Source organism: Ylistrum balloti, unplaced genomic scaffold (assembly GCF_031769215.1).
Source record: "Ylistrum balloti isolate Yb309-2 unplaced genomic scaffold, AGI_CSIRO_Ybal_v1 Utg371296, whole genome shotgun sequence".
In the NCBI taxonomy this organism is placed as follows: domain Eukaryota; kingdom Metazoa; phylum Mollusca; class Bivalvia; order Pectinida; family Pectinidae; genus Ylistrum; species Ylistrum balloti.
The window spans coordinates 208,561-229,119 of NW_026782695.1; the positions used below are offsets into that span (position 1 = coordinate 208,561).

General features: G+C 35.6%; 2 protein-coding genes across 2 annotated transcripts; both read left to right on the forward strand.

Annotated features, from left to right (window-relative positions):
• Window positions 1–1,335: 1,335 nt before the first annotated feature.
• On the forward strand, window positions 1,336–14,244 carry LOC132561888 (zinc metalloproteinase nas-4-like). The gene is made up of 11 exons (XM_060226595.1): window positions 1,336–1,404; window positions 1,515–1,533; window positions 2,068–2,147; window positions 4,954–5,038; window positions 5,797–5,932; window positions 8,204–8,379; window positions 9,882–10,103; window positions 10,482–10,514; window positions 10,824–10,937; window positions 12,749–12,993; window positions 14,152–14,244. Exons 1-11 carry the CDS (start codon window positions 1,336–1,338, stop codon window positions 14,242–14,244), a joined length of 1,272 nt encoding a protein of 423 aa, XP_060082578.1.
• A 500-nt stretch (window positions 14,245–14,744) lies between these two features.
• LOC132561896 (tubulin beta-2 chain-like) lies at window positions 14,745–17,413 on the forward strand. Its single transcript, XM_060226606.1, has 2 exons — window positions 14,745–15,266; window positions 16,610–17,413. Exons 1-2 carry the CDS (start codon window positions 14,745–14,747, stop codon window positions 17,411–17,413), a joined length of 1,326 nt encoding a protein of 441 aa, XP_060082589.1.
• Window positions 17,414–20,559: the final 3,146 nt, after the last annotated feature.

Below are 20,559 nucleotides of genomic sequence, written 5' to 3' on the forward strand. Positions count from 1 at the left end.
GAATGACTTTGACCTACTTTCAAGGTCACGGGTGTCAAATGTGTTAAAATCTTTTAACGACCTCTTAATAAACTAATGACCCAGGGTCGTGTTATTAGACAAGCAGCGTGCTGGGATGAAGGGCTATCATGTTTGTTGAAATTAATGACTTTGACCTTCATTCAAAGGCACAGGGGTTAAATATGCTAAAGTATACAACAGTATTATCAGTTTCGTTTAACTGAAATTTAAACCTTCAAACCTAAAAACAATAAAACATTTGTATCCATATATCAGTTCTGTTCGGTCTGCCCCAATGCTGATGAACAGGTTCTAAAACTATCCAAACACCTGAAGACCTCAGGTGATCTTTAAGACCTATGTGCCTCTCGTTATTTTTACAACATTCATGATGTCATAATTGCAATGTGTTTCTGAAATTATGCCATGAATCGCGTTTAAATACCGATAAACTTCAACCAAACTGATACATAGACAGGGACGTGGATGAGGCAATTGAAGTGATTCCTATCGGATCTAATGCTTTGTAAAAAAATCCTTTTAAATGTGTATTGGTCGTACTGAGGGACAAGTTTGAAAGGGTGACTGTATTTGATAACCTTATTCATCATGCATTTGTTTCAAACTATTTCTATTCCTCCCGAGAGCTTAAAGCTACAAGGTATTTCATTTCTGATGTTTCTTTCATTATGTAGTCTTCTGGAACACAAGAGAATCAAACAGTATGACATTTTTATGAACAATTTTATCTGTAATTTTGTTTGTAAGGTAGTGTGTGTTTTTTGTGTGATGGGGAACATTTTTTACTTTTTTTACCAAAAACTTGTAGTAAAACGATGTAGTTTTCATCAAAATCGAGAAATAAACCATGAATATTATTCTTCATTAATTTTCTCGATATCTGTATTTTAGTTAAATTGGAAGTCCATGGAAAATAATGACTTTTACGGTAAATAAGCAGTGATATGTTAGGGTTTTTTTATTTTTTTGTTTTTTGGTTTTTTTTTCCGAGTCGACAATTCAAAATTTTTTTGTCATACTTGACACGTGAACTGCAGTATCAGAAGTATTGGACATTGTTGTTGACCTCAGCGAGGTTTTATCGTGCGTTGACACATGGGGAATTGTTGGCCAATTATAAGAGGAGATAAGTCATGTGTCAGACTTGAAGATATCGCTAGATTATGAAGTGTGTACTATATTTAGAAACACGTGCGTTGATTGAACACGTATTATTTTGTTAAACTTCCTTGTGATAAAGTTTTAACAAGCTTCATAGATTCTTTAAAACTACGATATTTCCGTTTGTAAGTTAAAGTGAACAATATTCTGAGTATGTTTTTCTTGTGCTTTTGGTTACTTGTCGGATGCGTGACGGCAGTACCACTGGACCTTAATAGTCAGGTAACAACTAATAAACAAAACGGTTCATATATAACGGTTCGAAAGTCCGGTTCGTTTGATGAACATTTATTACTCGAGATTTGAATTAACATATTTTTGTGAATTTGCAGATTGAAGTTACCGAGTTTGGTAAGACTTTTTTATTATCAAAGTTGATGTGATACCTAGAAATCCAAATTATATATCTCCTCTTTCTGTCCAATGCAGTGACTTCAACTTTTTAAACATTAACATTTCAGTCCATGAAGCGATTTTTTAATATTTGTAGAAACTGTAGCTATGGAAATAATGATAATGATAAAAGACACCTAATTCTGTCTCTCGGTGATGGCCCTACTAGTCCTTCTTTCAGAAATGGAGGCGTGCCTTACATCGTATGTCTTTAGTGTTAGACACTTAAATCAGAGTAGATCAAAGTGTATATATATATATATTTGTAATGTGTGAATTTGATATACAATAAGATAAAAGCAGATTATAAATACCGAGACTTTTTTTTTTCACATATATCACTACTGTCAATTTCATGTTTTTAGATAACAGGAGGGGTTTAAACACATTAGTTTCCAACAGACCAGTTTTAAATACAATCAGTATTTCAGTACTGTCGAAGGTTTTGTTATCGTGAAATCGTATCTTAATCAACTTTGTTTTATATACTAGTCCTACCGGAGGAAGACCATGAAATTCCAGACACGGAATTTATAGGAGACAAAGACACCCAGGACTGGAGCATTGGTGATGTAAGCGACCAGTGTTGTCATTGCTGAATGACATCTGTTTAACCAACCCATGAGTTCCGGCCTTTTTGGGAGAAATCAAACAGTTTTTAACCCAAAGGAAATCATCTTCGTTTCTCCTGCTTTGTCTTAGACTTCTGTTTTAAAACATCAACACTTCGCAATCTCTACATTATGAGATAGCACCAGACCACAATTAAAACGGGGTGTTATACTAATACAAAAGAGTAGGAGAAATTAAGTGTAGAATATTCTCCTAATCTTAAAGCAAATATTACGTGATGTAGGTAAGGCAGTATGCACAGTCAAATATATAAGGAAATGCGTGGCTTTAACATTAGGTCTAAGAAGAAGTAGCAAACCTCTTTCAACTGTTGTCATGGAAACGTTAAATGATGATTACAAACAGTGTAAATAAATAAATAAATAAATAAGTAAATAAATAAATAAAAGTACAGGAAGTACTGAGGACACAAACGACAGAAAATAATTTTTAACTGTGATTGATGTGAACGCTGTATATGTTGCAAATGTTAAACACAACATGTTGTTAATTCATTAACACTTGCTTAAACCATTGCGATTATTTGGTGATAGCGATAAAAACATTGAACAAATTGCTTTGATAACCGGAAACTGAGTGGAACTATTGTTACATGACTCGGTCGAAACTATATTCCTGTAGTATGTTTTCCTATAACACGGAGAAAGCACAATGGGTCTATTTTCTGCGTCTTATCACTTGATCTGGGTACTGTCCACATTTTGTTTAGGCATAAACTTTTTAAAGTTTTATAAAATAATGTCAAGATTTTGTTCGCCAAGTTGTAAGATCACATGGTCAAAGGCCATTTACACTTTTCTCTAAAATCTTCAACATTTTGTACCGACAACAAACAACAAAGTCACGAGGTCAGAGTTCGGCGACACAGATTTTTTAATATTTAGCCAATCTGAAACATTTTTTTTAATCGCATTTAACACCACATCCTTAACGAATACCTCTGTGTGAGTGTCACATGCTGTTATGTATGGGCATTCCAGTTCAAGGATTTTAGGAAACCAGACTACCATGAGAAAAAGTCCTGTAGACGTTGGCATTTGAACTCTCTGTCTTTTCTTCTTTTGATATATTTTGATAATTTTATGAATGAAGGTATTAGTTCCACAATTTCTCGCTAGATGTCGTCATGGCTCTAATCACAAACACGCAGTAAAGGTAACAGCATAAACCACAAACGACTCCGTTAAAATGACCTATTAATTCGATATAGTATTGTATACAATAACATGTTTGACAGTATCACACGTTACTGTAACGTTTCTCTTAATGTTATTCTTTCTGGTTCTCCAAACCTGTCTGATGAAGATAAGGAAAGTATTTTTCTTGTCTTTCAAACATACATAAAAAATAGTAAAAGATTTTAAGATCAGTAGCAATTTTGTATATTATATCATATCTACTCCACACACACACACACGTCACACACACACACACATTCCTCACACACACACACACACACACACACCACCACCACCACCACACACACATACACACACACACACCACCACCACCACCAACACCACACACACACACACACACACATACACACCACCACCACACACACACACACACACACCACCACCACCACCACCGCCACCACCACACACACACCACCACACACCACCACCACCACCACCAACACACCAACACCACCACACACACACACCACCACACACATACCACCACACACCACACACACACACACACACACACACACACACACACACACCACCACCACCACCACCACCACCACCACCACCACACACACACACCACCACCGTCACCACTACCACCACCACCAATACCAACACCACACACACACACACACAACACCACCACCACACACACACACCACCACCACACACACACAGACACACCACCACCACCACCACACACACACCACACACACACACACACACACACACCACCACCACCACCACCACCACATACACACACACCACCACCACCACACACACACACACCACCACCACACACACACACACACACACACACACACACACACACACACACACACACACACACACACACACACACACACACACACCACCACCACCGTCACCACCACCACCAATACCAACACCACACACACACACACACACCACCACACACACACACACCACCACCACCACCACCACACACACACACACACACACCACCACCACCACACACACACAGACACACCACCACCACCACCAACACCACCACACACACACACACACCACCACCACCACCACCACCGCCGCCGCCGCCACCGCCACCACCACACACACACACACTTTCACACACACACACACACACACACACACACAACACCACCACCACCACACACCACCACCACACCACCAACAACACCATACCACCATCACCACCACCACACACACACACACCACACCCACCACATACACACCACCACCACCACCACACACACACCACCACACACCCACCACCACCGCCGCCGCCGCCGCCAATACCACCACACACACACACACCACCACCACCACCACCACCACCACCACCACCGCCGCCGCCGCCGCCACCACCACCACACACACACACACACCATCACCACCACCACCACCACACACACACACCACCACCACCACCACCGCCAACACCACCACACACACCACACACACACACACACCATTTGTGCATTGTGGTATTATATACACTGGATCTAAGTAACACATTTCGTTAAACTGAAGCTATGCTTTGTGGTTACAGAAGAGGAATGCTATTAACACGAATACGTATCATACAGCACTATGGACGGGAGGAGTGGTACCCTACGTCATCAGTAGCAGTTACCGTGAGTTAACATGATACAATCATAATGTGTATTAGAAAAAAGTGTTAAAAGATAGAGGGGGAGAGAGAGAGGGGGAGAGAGGGAGAGAGAGAGTGGATAATGAAGAGAGAGACAGAGACAGAGAGACAGAGACACAGACAGAGAGAGAGACAGTGTGAAGGATGAAGACAGAGACAGAGAGAGAGAGAGAGTGTGTGTGAAGGATGAAGAGAGACAGAGACAGAAAGACACAGACAGAGAGATAGAGACAGTGTGAAGGATGGAGAGAGAGACACAGACACACAGAGAGAGAGACAGTGTGAAGGATGAAGAGAGAGAGACAGAGAGGGAGAGAGGGGGAGAGTAAGAGTGGATGATGAGGAGAGAGAGAATTTCAATGGATGCACGGATTATTGACTACAAATATTTCTTGCGTTTTGGTAACATTTGTAATTCAAAGTGGTTGAATAAATTATCTTCAAGAATACATGAATAAATAACTAAATAGATAAATGGAAATAAATAAATGAATAAGAAAACAAAAAATATAAAACTTAACTGATACTTGGTCCATAAATTAATATTTATATTTTTATATTAATCTTTTGGGTGATAATCAGTTTTTATTTAACAAATGATGTGTTTCGAAAAACTTTTAACTGTTTTAACCATTATCAAGTATTCAGTCTTAAACTTTTATTCTAGTAAATATAGATAAAAAAAATGATTGGAATTCTTTCACATTGCACCATTGTTAATCAGGTCTGACATTTCATTAGCTGCTTCAGTAAGACAGACGTTTGAGACAGCAATGCGAGAGATTGAAAACGACACGAAGGTTCACGGAAAGACGTGTGTTCACTTTGTTCCGAGGACAACACAGACGGATTACGTCCAGGTTGTCCCAGGGACTGGGTAATGTTGTATTTCAGTATTTGTTTCAACAAGTGTTATATTAAAATGGTACGCTTTAACTAATTAGAATTACTAGTTTAATATGTACTTCACGTTCTTCCGAAATTTTTGTCTGTGTGTTGAACTGCTACATAGTTTGTGAGTTGAACTGCTACATAGTTTGTGTGTTGAACTGCTACATAGTTTGTGCGTTGAACTGCTATGTTTGTGCGTTGAACTGCTACATAGTTTGTGTGTTGAACTGCTACATAGTTTGTGTGTTGAACTGCTACATAGTTTGTGTATTGAACTGTTGTATATTTTGTTTGTGTATTGAACTGTTGTATATAATGTCTGTGTGTTGGACTGTTGTATATTTTGTTTGTGTTGAACTGTTGTATATTTTGTTTGTGTATTGAACTGTTGTATATAATGTCTGTGTGTTGGACTGTTGTATATTTTGTTTGTGTTGAACTGTTGTATATTTTGTCTGTGTGTTGGACTGTTGTATATTTTGTCTGTGTATTGAACTGTTGTATATAATGTCTGTGTGTTGGACTGTTGTATATTTTGTCTGTGTATTGAACTGTTGTATATAATGTCTGTGTGTTGGACTGTTGTATATTTTGTTTGTGTATTGAACTGTTGTATATGTTGTCTGTGTGTTGAACTGTTGTATATGTTGTCTGTGTGTTGAACTGTTGTATATGTTGTCTGTGTGTTGAACTGTTGTATATGTTGTCTGTGTGTTGGACTGTTGTATATTTTGTTTGTGTGTTGAACTGTTGTATATTTTGTCTGTGTTGAACTGTTGTATATTTTGTTTGTGTTGAACTGTTGTATATTTTGTCTGTGTGTTGGACTGTTGTATATTTTGTCTGTGTATTGAACTGTTGTATATTTTGTCTGTGTATTGAACTGTTGTATGTTTTGTCTGTGTTGAACTGTTGTATATTTTGTCTGTGTTGAACTGTTGTGTATTTTGTCTGTGTTGAACTGTTGTATATTTTGTTTGTGTGTTGAACTGTTGTATATTTTGTCTGTGTTGAACTGTTGTATATATTGTCTGTGTGTTGAACTGTTGTATATTTTGTTTGTGTATTGAACTGTTGTATATGTTGTCTGTGTGTTGAACTGTTGTATAGTTTGTCTGTGTGTTGAACTGTTGTATATGTTGTCTGTGTGTTGAACTGTTGTATAGTTTGTCTGTGTGTTGAACTGTTGTATATTTTGTCTGTGTGTTGAACTGTTGTATATTTTGTTTGTGTGTTGGACTGTTGTATATTTTGTCTGTGTATTGAACTGTTGTATATTTTGTCTGTGTATTGAACTATTGTATGTTTTGTCTGTGTTGAACTGTTGTGTATTTTGTCTGTGTTGAACTGTTGTATATTTTGTTTGTGTGTTGAACTGTTGTATATTTTGTCTGTGTTGAACTGTTGTATATATTGTCTGTGTGTTGAACTGTTGTATATTTTGTCTGTGTTGAACTGTTGTATATTTTGTCTGTGTGTTGGACTGTTGTATATTTTGTTTGTGTGTTGAACTGTTGTATATTTTGTCTGTGTTGAACTGTTGTATATTTTGTCTGTGTGTTGAACTGTTGTATATTTTGTCTGTGTTGAACTGTTGTATATTTTGTCTGTGTTGAACTGTTGTATATGTTGTCTGTGTATTGAACTGTTGTATATTTTGTCTGTGTATTGAACTGTTGTATATTTTGTCTGTGTTGAACTGTTGTATATTTTGTCTGTGTGTTGAACTGTTGTATATTTTGTCTGTGTTGAACTGTTGTATATTTTGTCTGTGTGTTGAACTGTTGTATATTTTGTCTGTGTTGAACTGTTGTATATTTTGTCTGCGTTGAACTGTTGTATATTTTGTCTGTGTGTTGAACTGTTGTATATTTTGTCTGTGTGTTGAACTGTTGTATATTTTGTCTGTGTTGTGTGTATATTTTGTCTGTGTGTTGAACTGTTGTATATTTTGTCTGTGTTGAACTGTTGTATATTTTGTCTGTGTTGAACTGTTGTATATTTTGTGTGCATTGAACTGTTGTATATTTTGTCTGTGAGTTGAACTGTTGTATATTTTGTCTGTGTTGAACTGTTGTATATTTTGTTTGTGTGTTAAACTGTGTCATGCTATGGTATGGTTTACTATCTTTATGCTGGTGTGTACTTATTTTATGTCGATGGTGTTTTGCCTGTTGCTTGTAGCTTGCCTCGTTTTAACCTCGATGTCATTCGCCAATAGGAACGATTATTTCACATGTATTTACACTGTTGACAGATGTCACTCTCCAGTTGGACATCACAGAGGACGTGGTGACGTTTCATTGGGACATGGATGCGAGTCTAAGGGAACAGCAATGCACGAGTTTCTGCACGTGCTTGGATTTTTTCACGAACATGAACGCTATGATCGAGATAATTACGTAACGGTTCATTTGGAGAATGTGGTTCAAAGTAAGTATTTTATGTCTATTTAAGACAACAAGAAAATATCAGTATATCAACAGAGTCTGAAGTCTAAGTTTAGAGTCGATAACAAACACGTAGGACGAGTAACGAACATATTTAACTTCATTTCACCAAGGGAAGTAATTTATTTCCTAATATCATGACATGCATAGAAATTTCCAAAAATCTTAAAAATATCATATTAATAACTTTGATGAACAGAATCCGAGATATTGAGAACAAGTCATTTTTATTAACGATTCAGATATGGCAAGTTAACTATATATATATATATATATATATATATGAAAGTGCTGGTTCAGAAATCATCAACTTTATAATAGTACTTGGTGGTGTTAATATTCATTGGTGGTATATAAACACTGGTCACAAGTGAAGAGATATTTTACAAGACATACATATTTATAGAAAGTAAATAAACTGTACTTTTTTGATAATTGGATTATTTGTTGCTGTTCTCGTTGACAACGATACTCAAATGGCGCCAACAACTGCTGTCGGTTTCGACTAATTATATCCGCCACTGTTCTAACGATGTGCAAATGTAATTTTTTGGTTTGTTTTTTTTTAAACTCACGATTACCGAGTCTTCATACCTGTAATGTAGTGTATCCTGCATTAGGTTAACTATGTATTTCACTTCACAAACAATACTGTAAAATTGTATGTTTTCGTGGGAATTAAGTTTCGCGGATTTCCATAAAAATATCCTTTCGATGACCTCGAATTTTGTATGGTTCTAGCGAAATGTGCTAGCTGTATACCGTGAACATTAACACCACATGGACCCCTTGGACATTAGGTTGACAAGTGTTTACTATGACAACAGTGGAAGGGCGTTTGACATAGGAAAATTTCGTGAAGAAATGGAATGTTTTTATTTAAATGTCTCGGTTTTGCCTATCTATTGTTTTGGCTTGATTTGAATGTTTGTTTTTTTCATTTTGATGTAATCCTTATTTGATAACAATAAGGCTTTTTCCTAATAAGATATTGATCTGCCTTGCTTGAGAGTTGATTGGCAGTGCAAAATAACCAGTTTTTTGGAAAACATCTGATGTCCGCTTGTGTCGTAGTGCTAATCACTAACTGTAGCGCAATACAGTTTATCATTACAAGGCTTTCAATATTTACTTCTATATCTCCTAAAAGACTGTTGGGTTAAATAAATTCTAAGTTTTGAAAAAGCTCGACCTAATAGATGGAAAATCTTTTCTGAAAATGATTCATTGTAATCTCCACGTGGTTCACAGTCCTGTGAATTACATTACCTTCAAAAACATTGTAAATGTATGTTTTCTTGGTGAAAACTTTCAAGCTCGTTTAGCTTTCATATTTTTACTCATCTTCCATTCTAATTTTGCTTTGTAGAATTATTATCTGATGATTGACGGTCTTCAATTATTTTATCAAATTAGCTGCTAAAATACGTATGTAGTTTAAATTTCAGAAGTTTGCAGGTTTTGTATTTATGTTTTATATCACAGGTAACCAAAAAGATTATAGTAAAGAGACTACCAGGCAGATGAATACACTGGGTGTTTCATATGATTACGGATCAATAATGCATTATGGGGCGTATGCGTTTGCTGCTGATAAATCCAAACCAACCATGACGCCCAAATCTCACTCGGCGGTCATTGGTCAACGACTGGCTCTTAGCAGGAAGGACGTCCAGAAAATACAACTCCTTTACAATTGTGGTGTTGGCAAGTGATGGATCTATCGTTTAGTTTACAATATCCTACTATCATGATAAAAACATTACTATAATGTTGCGACCGATTTGTAAAAGGTTCTGAAACACTTTGCAGGACATAAAATGACAGTATTGAGAGGAATGGAAACACTTAACTGGAGGCCAAAACTATTTTACAACCAATCGGATAAGCCGTTTTATTCCGACTTATAAAAGAGTTGTTTTAAAAGTGTTGCTCCTATAATTGTTTAAAAGTGTTACCTTAGTAATCGATACAAATGAATATTGAAACGTCACTTTGTAAAAGAAATGTGAATTTCGCTCTCTAGGTTACCAGGTATTATTTTCAGCGATCCTTAAAAAACTTCAATGTGATTTTTTTTCCCAGATTTAACCCACGTAGCAGAGCCGGTAGAACCACGTAAGCAAAAAGATTGTTTTTTTTTTTTTTTCTCGTAGAAATCTTGTCGTTTATATGTATATACATAGAACGAGTTTAAGTTCAAAATGGTGCTCAATGCTTAAAATACCGACTCACAATTTCTTCTTCTAATCTGTTCCTGTCCTTGTGGAAATAGATCTGGTGGGATATGGGAATTTAATAAATGATTGCATTCAATTTCCAATTATGAAATATGATTTTAATATTTTGTCCTAGTTTTACTGAATTTGAGTTTGGATTATGATTATGTTGACATGCTGGTATTTTCTTGTTTTTTTTTTATCACAGATAAAATTATAGAATGTGACTTTGAAACATCCTGTTCTCACCTTCATCAAGACAACACAGATAACAACACAGATCCACACATAACTTTAACTGGGTACAATTATAGTTACACAGGTGTTCACAATACGCTTTGATTTCATGCATTTCTTAATTTTCGATTTGCACGATATCCATTTAGAATTATTTCAAATTGTCTGCTACATAACCCGTTGATGAAGTAACAAGACCAATACTTTTTTCATTTTTTCCTACTGCGCCAAGGTTATATTAACGTGAAATAAATCAGTTAAAAATTTATATTTACTCGTATTAGATTTTTATGGTTGTAATGCATGTTCATTAGTACCACGGGCTACTTGTAACCGTATCAATCAGCTTGTAGATGCCGTATTCTTGATTCTGGTATTGCATGTGAAAATTCCTTCTTATTTATTTTTTATCATTTTTTTTTTTTTTTTTTCGTTTTCTTTTGATTTTTGATTGATTGATTTATCTATTTAGACGGCATATTGTATTTTAATTCAAGTTATATTCTTAAGAAAACACTGTAAACTAAGACGTAATGAACTGAGTTGCATCCAACATCTATCTATAATGTACTGTTGTCCTACCGTTAAACTCTTTAGTATATCATTGATTGATGGATAAACATGGATTTTTTTCAAATAAAGCCTGTACTTAAATGCCTGATATCCCCACGTGGCAGCTCAGATTAATTCAAATTGAATTGTCATTAGAAGTGTATAGCAAAACCGACTACATTTACATGTGGCACACATCTCCAAACTCCTCTCTAAATACCCCGAAACATCCTGTACATTTACACTGGCTGTTTCGGGGTAAATGATGGAAAATGTGTTGAAGCAGCATGATACTCCAGCTTCAAATCGCACAAAGAATTAGACTATTTCTCAATGAGATCACTATGACGATCGTAAAACTTTCACCTACTTTTTATCAACATGCATCTTTTGAAACCCTGTGTACGAGTTTGTCCGTCAGTTGACGACTTCTTGCAGGAAAACAGTGATTATGAGAACATGCTCTTGAATATCGAAACAACTTCAACATACTAACATAATAGGTTGGGGATGCAGGTATGTTGCTATCCACAAATAGAAAATTCACGATAGGGAATTGGAAATCATCACGCACGCTTATCATACAGCTTGGAGGAAAACTGTCCATCTTAGTTTCGTTGTGGAAAAGATCGAGGTTATCTGCTGATGTAGAAGAGTCTGTCGTGTCTGATTTCCAATCCTAGTTGCTATACAAGATGGACGAGGTCAATAATTTGCTTGTTATTTAAAGACATGACGTCATCAATATATCTGAAAGTGAAATTAAACGACTTGGCAAGGTGTTACGTGACCTGTTTTGATAATCTCTTCAATAAATTAAGCCTCGTATTAAAAACAGAAATAAGTCAGTTAGCAGAGATCTAATAGGTATTCCAATAGTTTGTTCAGCCAAATATAGAAACTCGTCTCTCTAAATGGTCTAACCGTAGAGACGAGGTTGTCCTTTCTCGGCTCCGAACTGGACAAACGTATCGTACTCGCGTTGTAACTCACCCGCTGTTTTGTTGTGTGTGTGATTCCATGCCAACAGTGAAACATCTTAATTCACTGCTCAGATTTTTCACAAATTACGCTAGAGAGACCGGCCTCTTTGACAAAATATGAACCATTTATGTGATATATAATTAGATGTATTCTTTGTTATTGTTTGCATAATCCAGCAATATACATTGCTATTTAAATTTTACATCAACTATCATTTAATTTTACCCTTTAAAACGTTTTAATCAAATTATTTTTCACTTCAGATCACCGTTTATCTTAGTAGTTTGACCAAGAGTGACTGTCGACTGACCGTAACTCATCAATCAGTCATGATGATATTGATACATGTTTGTTTTACAGGTAAATATTATTTAGCTCAGGCTAGACACCACCATAATAAAGTGGCCCGCCTCATCACAGATACACTTCCTTCAGGTGCAAATTGTATCGCTTTCTCCTATTTCATCTACGGCTCTGGTGTCAAGGAATTTAACATGAAAGCGGAAGGTACCGGGATTGACTACACATTTAAACGATTCGTCGGCAGCCAGACCAACCAATGGACCACACAATTTATAACGCTTACAGTCCCTAGGAGTTATAAGGTAAGTCATCAACTGAGAAATGGCTCGTGGCTCTAAAACGACTTCATGAAAGTAGGGGGAAGAAAAGAGAAAATATTCCCTTGACTCAATGATATGAACGCTTACCTTAACTGAAAGCATAAACAAAATATTACAGTGTATATGACATAAAATATTCAATTTAGCGCGTATTAAATAACATTTATTGATTTTTTTTATTATTATTAAACTCTCCTGTCCCCTTCCTCCTGCCTCCTCTGATCCACTACTACAAATAGGCAGATACTTTGCACTGTAGGAACACAAAGTGTTGCTATGACACAGAGCTAAGAACATCGCACATATCCGCAATATCATCTATAGTTGATATAAATCATCATCCTAGAAACACCCACACGGTATATCTAATAGTTGTAGTTACAGATTTTTTTAATGACAAAATGGTCATATGAAAATCATTCTAATTTAAAACTGAACAGTAATATGTGCCTGTATAATAACTACAAATTACTTCTTTTTAACATAAGGAGATTTACTATTTGAACACTTTTGTAGAGGTAGCTCTGAGAATAAAACCCGCCCATATAATGACGTCCTTTGTCCCATATAAAACGAACCATTACTTTTATCACGAGCATGGAATAAATTATTGCAATGATTAGGCATTGAAAAAATATAATGACTTGTTTGTGCCTCCACATGTTTACATTTGAACATTTCTGTGGTGTTACCCGCTTTAACGTGTTTGATCATTAGATATTTTAACAAGACAAAGTCATTATCTTGCTATTTCAATATTTTATTTGGTTGAGATGAAAAAATACCAAGATTCATATAAAGTCATACATTTTGACGTGGCTTCATTTTCGAGGATTTTTTCAATAATTGTTTATAGATATTTGATTTTGTGGATAAATAAAGTTCCTTAAATCTCAATAATTTTAAGAGTTTGTGGACAAAAAAAATCCTTAAATTAAGAGTACCAAAGAAATCAAAGACAAAAATACCTCCCACGAAAACCTGTGGTTTTACAGGAGCTGATATTAGGATATATTTCCCTACCAATCTAAGTAGTAAATGTACCATGACAAAATACCTACTTGACAAATCATTAAGCAAACATGACTATAAATCATTATATATTATCAATTATCGAAAAATGTTTTTCCTGTCTGATAGCTGGTGCTTGAGGCCTCGATCGGAAGTAGTGACCTTGGAGATATCGCCATTGACGACCTTTCTGTCTACTCAGGCGCATGCGTGCATCCGTAATTATATCATATACCGTTCACTATTTTTTATTTTGTCTTTTGATAAAATAAATCTTAATAAACGGAAAACATTTCCATAAATCTATGTGCAGTGAAGAGATCTAGAAATAAAAACAAATTAATCACCGGCTTGTCTAGTTTTGTGTATTATTTAAATAATTAGCATTTGAATACCCAGTACGTGTTAGGACAAATACAAGGGATTAATAAAGTTAATTAAAGGACATTATTATCATAATGAGGTGTTTTAGAAAAACATTACGATTAATTTTTTTATACTTTGTAAACAACTCACATCAGTTTAAAAATTATCAAATTATCTACAACGACATGAATTATACACGATGATAGGATGAGAGACGGAACAATTATAATGAAAAATAGCAACTCCGATATCAAGTTTTTTGTTAGAGACATAAAATAAAGAGGTCATTCCGAGTATCTTCTTGATAGGTGATACTGTATGACGATGCTGGAAGCAGAGAGAACAAGATTAGCGATATGAAAGAAATAGTTCACATTCAGATTGGACAATGTGGAAACCAAATCAGTTCAAAGTTCTGGGAAATGCTTTGTGGAGAACACGGTATAGACCCTGCAGGTACTTTTCGAGGGATTCCGGATCTACAGTTAGAACGGATCAACGTTTTCTTCGATGAATCAGAGAGAACACGTTTTGTGCCGAGGTCTGTTTTAGTCGATTTGGAGCCAGGTACCATGGACTCTATACGGTCTGGATTGTATGGACAAATGTTCCGTCCAGATAACTTTGTTTTTGGGCAGAATGGTTCGGGTAATAACTGGGCGAAGGGTTTTTACACAGAGGGAGCTGAACTTATTGAGCAGGTTTTGGATGTGGTGAGAAAGGAGGCCGAAGGTTGTGACCGTCTCCAAGGATTCCAGCTTACCCATTCTCTTGGTGGAGGAACGGGGTCCGGTATGGGAACACTTTTAGCATCTAAAGTACGGGACGAATATCCAGACCGGATCATGTGTACATATTCGATTATGCCATCTCGAAAGGTAAGACTTTTGAAAATTAGAATAAATGTATGTTTACTTCAACGTACTTACAATGGCTATCATTTTCTTTGCCGGAGTCAGTTAGATTCTGTATAGCTAAGAAGAAAATATGAAGAAATGCCGATGTCACTTTATCAACATGAAAATAAAGAGTACTGACAATAAGACCTGATCACCATAAGAAAACAGGATGGTGCTACTTACTTGTGTGTGTGTGTGGTTGTTTTACAATCTTCAAGATTGTGGTCGGTAGACACTGCTGGAGATTTGCCGTAACTTGCATGGCCTGTTTTGTTTAATTTGAATAGTGGTTCAGAATATGTACTGGGCGTTCTGCGAAGATTAACAGATGACAGATATCTGCAAATTACTATATTTACTGGAATATTGAGCTAAAGTCAGTCTCAGTGTGGATTAAGATTTTGCATTCGATCACTTGGATTTTCCTCGGTCACCTCCTGGATTTAACATTAAGGCCTTGTTGCTATAAAGACGGAACAACGATATGACGTGGTTTATTTGCTTTGCTCTTCTGTATTCTATTTGTATGTAGTGGTGCTACTCATTGGTGTGCCTTTTGTACAATATTTGGTGTTGAAAAATGAGATCGTGGCAAACCAAAACATGATTCACAATCTCATAAACATGTAAAAAGATGATTTTGCAGTTATTTAAATTAGTTTACTTTAGCGATAGAGTGTGGCCATCATTTCACTGTGTGTATTTCGGTACAAAACATCATTGTTATATACCTTTGCTTCACAAGCATCCGAAAAAGGCTTCAAATATTCAAAGGTATCATATTTTTAATGATACAAGTCAACTGTTGAGTTTAACGATACTGAAAACGCGATGACTGTCTTAACCCATTTTTCGGACAAAATTGAGGGATAAAAATGAACACTTGTAAGCTTTTTGAAGATAGAGTAGTCATACGGTGTCGCACCATCCCACCACAAACACTAGTTTTCCTCCAGTATCTTCATTTGCACAAGTACACTGATAGAGGTTTTCATTTGACATTCTTGTAGCACACAAGTGGTAGCTTCTGGTACAGGTGTCTGGTTTTATGTAACCATTGTTAATTTATTGGAAATCGCATTAGCGATGAAAGAGGTGTTTCCACCCTGATACAGAAGACTTGTATCACATCCTTGTATTGTTGATAAGCAGAGAGTGGTTATCTTGACTCGTAAACGTAAAACGATAATCTTTTCGCTATTATCTGTTTAAGTTTTTAAAGATCACATTTTACTAATTCACTTTAAATTTATTTCATTGACCTTTGACATTGAAGAATCTGCAGTAAATACTCAAATATAAGGTCTGATTTATTCTTACAGGTCTCCGAGGTCATCACGGAGGCTTACAACGCCATCTTGTCAGCTAACCAGCTCCTAGAAAATGCAGATGAAACATTCTGCATCGATAACGAAGCTTTATTCGACATCTGCTACCGGACTCTTAAATTTACAGCACCAAGCTACGGTGATCTCAACCATCTTGTCTCCAATGTTATGTCCGGTGTAACGTCGTCTATGCGCTTCCCTGGTCAGTTGAATTCTGATCTCCGTAAGTTGGCTGTGAATATGATACCTTTTCCGCGGCTCCACTTTCTCATTCCTGGGTTTGCTCCCTTGATTGCGAGAGGCGGAATCCAGTACCGTGCTCTTTCAGTTGCTAATCTAACTCAGCAGATATTTTCCGTCAAAAACATGATGGGAGCGTGTAATCCTAACCGAGGACGATATCTCACAGTAGCAGCCATGTTTAGAGGTAACCTTTCTATGGCAGAAGTTGAACAAGAAATGCATGCCAACAAAAATAAAAATTCTAGTCAATTTGTTGAGTGGTTGCCTTGCAATATACAAACAGTTGTTTGTGACATTCCGCCTCGCAATCTCAAAATGTCAGCTACCTTTATTGGAAATAATACGTCAACTCAGGAAATATTCCGGCGTATATCGGAGCAATTTACGGGGATGTTCAGAAGACAGGCCTACATTCACCTATACACCGGGGAAGGTATGGACTTGATGGAGTTCCAAGAGGCCGAGTCTAATATCAATGATTTGGTGTCCGAGTATCAACAGTACCAAGAAGCTAACAAAGATGATAAGGACTTGTCAGACGAAGAAGAAATCTGACGCTCTATCACAAATGAGGAAACAAACATCAGGAATGTGTCAATGGGATGTTCTAATGGATGTGATATCGAGCCCTTTAGAACCGCCTTCTGAGCATGCTTATTTGTTTAATTATCTTTTAACATAAATCTATCCTGACACTAGTTTCTAACCTCATTTGATTAAACCTCCTTCTCTTCTTTGTGATAAAAAGTTAAATATGAAAACCATCCAGTGCATCTAGCTCCCCATCTCATCTAGATTTTGACATTCTTTTGATTTTCTTTGGTTGCCTCTAACTTTCTAAATTTAAGTCTTAAGCATCCTAAGAGTCCTAACAGGTTACAACTGCAGTATTGCGTAGATACATTCTGTATCAAATTGTAAATAATGGCTAGTTCTATAAGTTCTTAGTTTTTAACATTCTCGTTTTTCTCCGTTTGCAGGGCATTTTGTAAGTCAACAGGGGCATCATAGCCTCGTGCTCTGTTTAAATCGGGGATACTTAGCAAAAAAGTCCATCTCTTATTACTACTTACTACTATTAGAATATGCATGCAATGAACACAACATAGTATAAGAAAGTAGGCTTCATTACCACAAAAAGATAGCCCATGATTTTTATATATATAATGTCATCACATGATATGGGCGCGTCATCTGATTTAATGATAAGCGATATAGAAATAGCAACACGACATTATTTTTAAACCACATTATCAGTGCTACTGTTCGCACGCTTCGCTTATTTCATTGTCTTATAATAAAGTCTCGAAGTTAAATGAATTCATTCTCTCCTTAGCACTGATTTAGTAGTATATCTGTAACAAGGTATAAATGTCAAAAAGTTCGACAAATCATAGCACTTGAAGAAGTAAGTGTTATGTATATAAATGTAAATATCGACAAATCATAGCACTTGAAGAAGTAAGTGTTATGTATATAAATCCTAACACTGGCAGAAGTAAGTGTAATGTATATAAATCCTAACACTGGCAGAAGTAAGTGTAATGTATATAAATCATAACACTGGCAGAAGTAAGTGTTATGTATATAAATCATAACACTGCCAGAAGTAAGTGTAATGTATATAAATCCTAACACTGGCAGAAGTAAGTGTTATGTATATAAATCCTAACACTGGCAGAAGTAAGTGTTATGTATATAAATCCTAACACTGGCAGAAGTAAGTGTTATGTATATAAATCATAACACTGGCAGAAGTAAGTGTTATGTATATAAATCATAGCACTGGCAGAAGTAAGTGTAATGTATATAAATCATAGCACTGGCAGAAGTAAGTGTTATGTATATAAATCCTAACACTGGCAGAAGTAAGTGTTATGTATATAAATCCTAACACTGGCAGAAGTAAGTGTTATGTATATAAATCCTAACACTGGCAGAAGTAAGTGTTATGTATATAAATCCTAACACTGGCAGAAGTAAGTGTTATGTATATAAATCATAACACTGGCAGAAGTAAGTGTTATGTATATAAATCATAACACTGGCAGAAGTAAGTGTTATGTATATAAATCATAACACTGGCAGAAGTAAGTGTTATGTATATAAATCATAACACTGGCAGAAGTAAGTGTAATGTATATAAATCCTAACACTGGCAGAAGTAAGTGTTATGTATATAAATCATAACACTGGCAGAAGTAAGTGTTATGTATATAAATCCTAACACTGGCAGAAGTAAGTGTAATGTATATAAATCATAGCACTGGCAGAAGTAAGTGTTATGTATATAAATCATAACACTTGAAGAAGTAAGTGTAATGTATATAAATCATAACACTGGCAGAAGTAAGTGTTATGTATATAAATCATAACACTGGCAGAAGTAAGTGTTATGTATATAAATCATAACACTGGCAGAAGTAAGTGTTATGTATATAAATCCTAACACTGGCAGAAGTAAGTGTTATGTATATAAATCATAACACTGGCAGAAGTAAGTGTTATGTATATAAATCCTAACACTGGCAGAAGTAAGTGTAATGTATATAAATCATAGCACTGGCAGAAGTAAGTGTTATGTATATAAATCATAACACTTGAAGAAGTAAGTGTAATGTATATAAATCATAACACTGGCAGAAGTAAGTGTTATGTATATAAATCATAACACTGGCAGAAGTAAGTGTTATGTATATAAATCATAACACTGGCAGAAGTAAGTGTTATGTATATAAATCATAACACTTGAAGAAGTAAGTGTTATGTATATAAATCCTAACACTGGCAGAAGTAAGTGTAATGTATATAAATCATAACACTGGCAGAAGTAAGTGTTATGTATATAAATCATAACACTGGCAGAAGTAAGTGTTATGTATATAAATCCTAACACTGGCAGAAGTAAGTGTTATGTATATAAATCCTAACACTGGCAGAAGTAAGTGTTATGTATATAAATCCTAACACTGGCAGAAGTAAGTGTTATGTATATAAATCCTAACACTGGCAGAAGTAAGTGTTATGTATATAAATCATAACACTGGCAGAAGTAAGTGTTATGTATATAAATCCTAACACTGGCAGAAGTAAGTGTTATGTATATAAATCATAACACTGGCAGAAGTAAGTGTTATGTATATAAATCCTAACACTGGCAGAAGTAAGTGTTATGTATATAAATCCTAACACTGGCAGAAGTAAGTGTTATGTATATAAATCCTAACACTGGCAGAAGTAAGTGTTATGTATATAAATCATAACACTGGCAGAAGTAAGTGTAATGTATATAAATCATAACACTGGCAGAAGTAAGTGTTATGTATATAAATCCTAACACTGGCAGAAGTAAGTGTTATGTATATAAATGTAAATATCGACAAATCCTAACACTGGCAGAAGTAAGTGTTATGTATATAAATCCTAACACTGGCAGAAGTAAGTGTTATGTATATAAATGTAAATATCGACAAATCCTAACACTGGCAGAAGTAAGTGTTATGTATATAAATCATAACACTGGCAGAAGTAAGTGTTATGTATATAAATCATAACACTGGCAGAAGTAAGTGTTATGTATATAAATCATAACACTGGCAGAAGTAAGTGTTATGTATATAAATCCTAACACTGGCAGAAGTAAGTGTAATGTATATAAATCATAACACTGGCAGAAGTAAGTGTAATGTATATAAATCCTA

Bases quoted from the DNA above. Each gene is read 5' to 3' on its own strand.
- LOC132561896 (XM_060226606.1), top strand. From the start codon at position 14,745: ATGAAAGAAATAGTTCACATTCAGATTGGACAATGTGGAAACCAAATC. The intron at 15,267-16,609 runs GTAAGACTTTTG...TTATTCTTACAG, and splicing joins CGATTATGCCATCTCGAAAG to GTCTCCGAGGTCATCACGGA.
- LOC132561888 (XM_060226595.1), top strand. From the start codon at position 1,336: ATGTTTTTCTTGTGCTTTTGGTTACTTGTCGGATGCGTGACGGCAGTA. The intron at 8,380-9,881 runs GTAAGTATTTTA...TTTATATCACAG, and splicing joins TTTGGAGAATGTGGTTCAAA to GTAACCAAAAAGATTATAGT. The intron at 10,104-10,481 runs GCAAGTGATGGA...TTTTTTTCCCAG, and splicing joins CCTTTACAATTGTGGTGTTG to ATTTAACCCACGTAGCAGAG.